Source organism: Penaeus monodon, unplaced genomic scaffold (genome assembly GCF_015228065.2).
Source record: "Penaeus monodon isolate SGIC_2016 unplaced genomic scaffold, NSTDA_Pmon_1 PmonScaffold_57, whole genome shotgun sequence".
NCBI lineage: Eukaryota > Metazoa > Arthropoda > Malacostraca > Decapoda > Penaeidae > Penaeus > Penaeus monodon.
In genome coordinates this window covers 79,505-86,749 of record NW_023660662.1, presented here as the reverse complement: position 1 = coordinate 86,749, position 7,245 = coordinate 79,505, and the positions used below count along the sequence as shown (strand labels likewise).

General features: G+C 42.3%; 1 protein-coding gene across 1 annotated transcript in view; it reads right to left on the bottom strand.

Annotated features, from left to right (window-relative positions):
- Nucleotides 1–5,806, bottom strand: part of LOC119571263 (baculoviral IAP repeat-containing protein 8-like) — a 7,324-nt gene extending 1,518 nt beyond the window's left edge. Inside the window, exons 1-4 of the mRNA XM_037918654.1 lie at nucleotides 5,675–5,806; nucleotides 5,367–5,546; nucleotides 5,115–5,279; nucleotides 4,712–4,891 (exon numbers count right to left, since the gene is read on the bottom strand). Of these exons, the coding sequence (XP_037774582.1) occupies nucleotides 4,712–4,891; nucleotides 5,115–5,279; nucleotides 5,367–5,546; nucleotides 5,675–5,806 (657 nt within the window). The remainder of the gene's footprint in view (nucleotides 1–4,711; nucleotides 4,892–5,114; nucleotides 5,280–5,366; nucleotides 5,547–5,674) is intronic.
- Between the last annotated feature and the right edge of the window lie 1,439 nt (nucleotides 5,807–7,245).

The window sequence follows — 7,245 nt, the reverse complement described above, 5'->3', positions numbered from 1 at the left end:
AGTTCACGCACGCGTTCTCCACCCCGCAGCCCCTCGGCCTCCAGACATTTCTGTGAAGCGTAAGCCAGCTGAGTACACGGAAGGTGGCCTGGGAGGCATATGTCGCCTAATTTGAAATGCTGGCATTGCCCCGAGCTGGAGCCAGGAAAAGAAGGCCCTGCAGCTGGTAACAGCACTAAGGGCCCCGCGGTGGAAGTGTTTGGGGCATCTGCCGCCCTCCCAACATGCCTCTTATACCAGCGTGGCGGAGGCTTTGAAACGCCGTTTCGGGCACCACCACCAGGCCGAGGTATATCGGGCCCGCTTGAAGAAGCGGACTCGTGAGCATGGCGAGACACTGTCCCAGCTGGCGCAGGATGTGGAGGCGCTGGTAAGGAGGTCGTACCCTGCGGCTGTGGAAGAGATGATCGTGGTCCGGCCCCTGATTTCTTTGTTGACGCTTTACAGGACCAGCAGCTGCAAATCTACGTCAAGCAGGCACACCTGAGGACCTGCAGGTGGCGCTGGCGAGGGCCTTGGAGTTCGAGGCCTTCCTGAAGGCAACCAGTGGCCTAGGGCCAGCTGCTCAGCCCCGCAGTGACCTCCGGGGCCGGAAGGCTAAAGTGGAGAAAATAGCATTGAGGAAGGTGAGCCCGAGAACTTTCCAAGGCTTGTGTTGGGGCTGCGGAGAGGTAGGGCACAGACGTAGTCAATGTCAGAGGGAGCGGAGAACCGTCCTCTCAACCGGACGGGTTCAGATGCCCTTTCCCGCAGTGCTGCAAGGACTGTGGCAGGTATGGTCACATCCGAGCGCATTCCTAAGGCTAAGGAAGTGGTACAGGCGGAAAAAAGGGTGGAGAAGGGGGCCGAAACCCAGCCGTCCTCGCTTCCCGGGCCCCCACTTGGGTAAGCTGCCGTCGAACCAGCATGATGCAGGTGGAGGGCTCAGTAGATGGGAAGCCATGCCGCCTGACAGTGGACACTGGGGCTGAGAAGACCCTAGTGCAACCTGACTGTTGGCCACTATGCGACTTCCAGACGCACCACAGAGGGCTGTGTGGTGTCACGGGCATTGTGTGCAGCTCAAGGGGCCAGTGGAGGCTCATATTGGCGTGGGCAGCACGGTGCAGCGGCTGCCGGTGTATGTGGGGCCCATCTGGACGAGCACTGCTTGCTGGGGGCCCTTTACTACCTGACGCAGAGTAAGGCGTGTGTCGACCTTGGACGGAAGCTGGTGAGGGTGCACGGTGAAGATGTGCCCTTGCTTCCAAGGTTGGCTGTGCAGAGATAGTTACAGCTGAACGACTGCACCTTGCCCCCAGGACAAGTCTAGAATCCGGTGTCGACTGTCAGAGTGATGCGTGGAGTAGAGGGCCTCGTGGAGCCCATTCAAACCTGCAGCTGGCTGATGGCGTAGCGGTTGGGTGGAGCCTTGTTGGACCAGGGAGGGTTAGTTACAGTGTTGGTAGCTAACTTCTCCAATAAGGTCCTGAAGGTGCCAGCTGGTGCAAAGCTGGGCACTTGTGAGGAAGTGGAGCGTCAGAAGAGTCGTCGGGGAGCGAGGAGTTTGGGTTTGGGGTGGGGCCGTTGCCGACTTCCTCGAGGACTTGGCGCACCGGCTGTGGCGTTACCATGGGCCAGGAAGCTACTCCTGGGGCATGGTGAAAAGAAGATGACGTTAGCCCAGTAGCGGCGATGAGGCGTGGCAGACGCTGACCGAGATGAGGACGAGCATTTGGACGGTGAGGGCGATGCAACAGACGTCAGTGGTGACCCTGAGCCAGGTTTGGGGCAGGAGATACCCTCTGGTACCACTGCCAATCTACCGCCGCCCACGCCTCCTCCGAGCGACCCCAGCGAGAGCGAAGAAAACCGCGCTGGATGAAAGATTTTTGTGTTTCTGAGAACTGATTTTCAATTTCGGTTACTTTTGTTTTAAAGAATTTTTTTTGTTCATGAGGACTAATTTTTTCTTTAAATTTTCTGTAGTTTGTTTCAGGTTTATGTATGTCATTGCAGACGGGTCGTCTGCTTGATAGGGGGGGATAGTGCTACGCCAGTGGGTCTTTGTTTTTGTGCGAAACATGTGTTAACATGAAGGGACCTGGGCAAACATGACGTAGCTAGCTGTGAGCGGAGGAACAAGCCGGGAGACGGAGTTGGGTGCTGCTCCTGTGAAGACCTCGTGTGTGCCTTGTGACCTGAGATAAACCTGGTGTTGCCCCGTTATAAGCTGTATTGTGCTGTGTGACATGCTGGTTCCCCTGTATTGTGCCCATAGAAAAGTGTAGGGGAAATAACTTGTGTAAATAAAGGAAAGACTGTCATTTTGTGTTACTTCGTGCCCTGCCTCGCCACTTGGCGTTTCCTCTCCTGGTGTTCTGGGACGCTGTGGTGTTCGGTGCCCCTTGGAGCTGTTCAGTGGGTTTACGACCTGTATATAACACGCCGTCTGCCTAGCCTGCCTTGTGTTTTATGGGAGAGAGAGACGAGGTGGACCGGCGTAACAGTATTTTTTATCTTTCTGAATATCGAAGATATTTTCTTCATTTACTAGCATCTTTTCCGCTTCTTTTCCAACCTTAATTTATATCTCTCTGTGTGAGACACTCATAAATTGCAATACCGGCTGCAGTCGGGAAATGAAAAAAAGGATAAATCATGTTTCATCAGAATATTTCTAAGACATTGAAAAGTACTCTTTTCAATCAGCTTTAACGTCGTGTATTTATTCAAATAAACCTGTCGCGATATAGCTTATGAAAAAACATATATTCCACAAGAAATCTGTTATATATATAATATTATCATTTTCTATTATCGTTATTATGATCTTTATTTTTTCTATCATTATTTCTATCGTTGTTCTTTTTTTTTGTAAAGTTTTTTGTTCTTTTTCATTATATATGGTGAATGAGACACCTATCTACCAATTCGTTTTCTATATATCTTATGGTAGTTTTACTCCAACCTTCATTCAAAATACCATAGGTTAAGACACTAATTGTATCTATGTGTTTGAATTTGTTTGTATAATGATCTTTGTGATTATGCTCATCCTCATCCGCATCCTCATCATCATCATCACTAGTAGTACACGATCCCAAATTTCATTACATTATTCACAGAAATTTTATCTTCTTATTTTTTTTAATAGCAAGCATCATGCTCCTGTCTCTTATTTATGCCGCCAATGCAAATAATGTTTGTCTCTTTATTGATTCAATACGTTGAATAACGTCTTCACCAAAAAATAGGAGCTTGTAATCAATATAGTCAAACATTCTTATGTTTAAAGTTGTTTTCCTCTCAATATTATAGCTCTAAAGAACTTTAACGGATATATAGCAATATCCCCGATGATATCAGGTAACCGATTTCTATCATAAGAATCTATGTACAAAACAGTTGAAAGTGTATCTTTTCGCTTTTGTCCTCGTCCTTTACTTTCAATAATGACAGTTCTCAAATTATCGCTATGAGAATATAGCGGTGTATTCTGATAAGAATATTTTTTTCCGCCGTTATAGATTTCATTAATATTCACGGGTCCTTTCATCAGTAATGTGATCATCTTTTCTTTTCTTACGATGGTATTATTTTCACGGTTTGGCCTGATTTCGATTTTCACTGCAGGGAAATGTAACATGTGTATTCTGCGGCATTAGATTTGCTCAGATTTACGCTTATTCCCTTTTTTCTATCAATAATCCCAATGCACAGTATAATGTTAGACAAAGAGCCTCTTCAGATGCATGGGTTAATTTTTACTCCATCGTCTCCGTATAAACGTTTTAATATTGTCTTTATCGGAGAGATCATGTGTCGATATTGGATAACCAGCTTCTGTTAGTGCATTCATAATCCCACCATTGATGAATAATATATCTTTCCGTATTCTCTCATGGTCGGGTAATGTTTTTCATTATCTTATTTATATTCATTATTGTCATTTATTTATAAATTCATATATACCTTTATCGTGGTCAGATAATGTTTCTACTATTTAGTTTATACTCTTTAATATTCTCTAAATTCAAAATTCATAGGGCGTGTGTGTGTGTGTGTGTGTGTTTTGTTTTGTGTGGTGTGTGTGTGTGTGGGGTGTGTTTTGTGTGGTGTGTGTTTATATAATAACTGATGGTGATATCTTCGAAATAAAACACTTCAATAGGGTTTTACTATATATATATATATATATATTTTATATATATATATAATATATAAAATATATATATATATATATATATGTGTGTGTTGGTGTGTGTGTGTGTGTGTGTGTGTGTGTGTGTGTGGTGTGTGTGTGTGTGGGGTGTATGTATATATATTGAAAAATTTAAAGTGTACTTTATTAGGATAAAATGGGTTTTACATGCATATCTGATATCACTTCTACAGATGGGGCACTGTTTCAGGGTACAGCACAGGAAGCGCATGAAACCCATATGTGCACACGGGAGGAACACTATACTCATTTCATTGGCCATACACACTTTACATGTGCGATTGTCACGTATCCGTTCGAGTTCTTTTTTTAATTTCTTATCTGAAAAAAAAAAATAAATATTAGTGTTATTCTGTAATGATAATGTCATTTAAATTTAAATTGATTAACCAAAATCCCATTTCATGATAAAATTTAGTTTATACTTACAAGATTGTGTTGATTCTTCTTTTTCTTCATCATCTTCTTCTTTTTCCCTTCATTAGTTTGCAATATAATTTCTTTTACTTTTTGCAAAATATGTCTTGCTTCAGCTTCGGTGCTATTCTCGATATCTTCTATCGAGGTCCAGTATGTAGATGGGAATACAGGAGCTTGTTGTTGGTAAATTGAAGATAAAATACGAGTTTCTCCGGACGACGGCTCAAACTCTGTAATTTCAGAATTACTCGATTGGACACTTGTGATCTGCTCTCCATCATTTCAGATGTAGATGGGTGTACAGAAGTTTGTTGTTGCTCTGTTATTCCAAATGTAGCCGAGAGTACAGAAGCTTCTTTTGTTGTATTATTTCAGACGTAAACGGGAATACAGAAGCTTGTTGTTGAGAAATCAAAGATGAAATTCGAGTCTCGCGATAATGGGCTCAAACTCAGAAGTTTCAGAATGAATTGGACTCAATATTTCCAACTTGATTTTCCGTTGTTTCAGATGTGGATGGAAATACAGAAGAATGTTGTTGAGAAATTGAAGATGAAATATGAGTCTCGCCAAATGATGGCTCATAATCTGTCATTTCAGAGTGGATATCTGTAACCTGATTCTCTATTGTTTCACCTCGAGTATCGCCCATTCTCTGTAAACATCTACAAGAAAGGCTCTATCCTGAAATACGGCTCGCCGGTCTGTTCAAATGATTTCGGATAGCACCCCCTAACTATACATGTAGGAAATCCCATTCCCAGTACACCCTTGGCATGTCCAAACTCATAAAATAGATCCAGATCCTGATCGGATACGGATCGCATCTCCGTAGAACTGCTAACTGCTTTTCGAAGGAGCTTGTCGGTACCGAATACACAGTATTTGCTATGCGGGTGTATGTTGGATATTCTTGCTGAATCTAAAAATAGAAGAAGGAAAAGAAAAAGATAATATTAATATAATAATGAGAAATATAATCTATACAAGTTCACTATTATTATTATTTCAACAAGAGAAAACATGGATCGGTAAGTGATATATACTTACTTTATTGATGAAATCCTGACCTTTCATCAGTAAGACAAATCTGCATTCAGGATACCATCTAGCGTGTTCATTCCAAGGTATGTCACCATTCATCCAATTGTGAAGACCTTTACCGCAGGAAACAACGAACATGATCACTCAGACCTATGAAAGTAATAATGGGAAGTTTTACCTCACTGTTCATTTCGTAATCTTTACATTTTGTAATTTTAGATAATATTTTTTTTGATAGAGAAAATGGATGTATTTTCTAATTTCTTAACTAACAGATTCTAAAAAATATCAACACCTGCAATTAATCCAGTATTGGTATTATCATCATTTATAATATTATTATCAAAATCGTAACACAGTAGAAAAATCCAGCTTCGCAAGATCTTGTAGATTCAGAGCAACACCTTCGGGCCAGTTGACATAGCTCTCCAGTCTGCTATTTACGTTCTGTAATCTTCGCGTATCGGCCCGGAATGTTGGGAGAGACCAATTCCCTCTAGAGAACCCCCTGTGAGAAGAAATTATCACAGGTAATGAATATACAATTAACTTACTCACGAAGAGATATAATGTCAATAAATCTCAAATCCAATTCACCGATAGATATAGTCAAATTACTTACAGCATTCAGGGTATGATCCAGCCATATGTCTTGAGGATCCACTTTCGTCCAGACTGACAGGTGTTGCAGGTAACCTGGCTAAGACATCGCCATGAAATAATGGGAACATTTCCGACCGGCTGACCCTGATAAAGGGACAGGGGGAAAATGGGGGCTGATGTTTCTCCTCTTGGTGTGTCACTCGTTTCCCAGGCTCCAACTATCCCTCTGCAGAAGACACACGCACAGTGATCAAGTTTCCTCAGATAATAAAATCCATCGGCAGCCAATTCTGATGGCTGTAACCATTCATGTGGCCAGTCGATGAAAGTTGCTAATCGCTGCTCCTCATATCTTAAAGTGTCGTAGGTGGTGAAGGTCATGTTCCTGTATATGCTAAGCCTTTGAGAGATGGCTAATTTGCATACAAATGGACAGTTAGGTTTTCTTCTTCTCCCTGTGGATTTGACGATGTCGTCTGACGTCTGAAAGTTTTAACATCAACTTCTAAATTGCAATAAAACCCACCTCACTTATCCCCTCTGTTCGTATTGTAAAATCCGGCTTTAGCCAATTGTCTAATGTCAATGGGAAATTCCTCATGTCCACTGAACGGGCTAACCGATGCTCTATCTCTTGAAGAGAATTGTCAAACTTAACAAATCCATTACGTCTTCTGGTGTATTGATCTGCCACTGGCTATGAAAATATTATTTCTTATAAATGAAACTGACGTATTCTCCCGATATTAAATATGTTTACACTCCGCCTAATAGTCGTGGTGGTGGTAGTAGCACTAGTAGTTGGAATAATAATAATAATAATAATAATCCGTTGGAGAAAAGAGTCGAATCAAGTCTAACACTTTTTACATTCCATCTGTTTTATATCCCCAGCCAGCACCGCAAAAAAACACATCCGACTTGAGGATGCCACAAAACTTCGGAAGATCATGTCTTAATATTTACTTTTAATA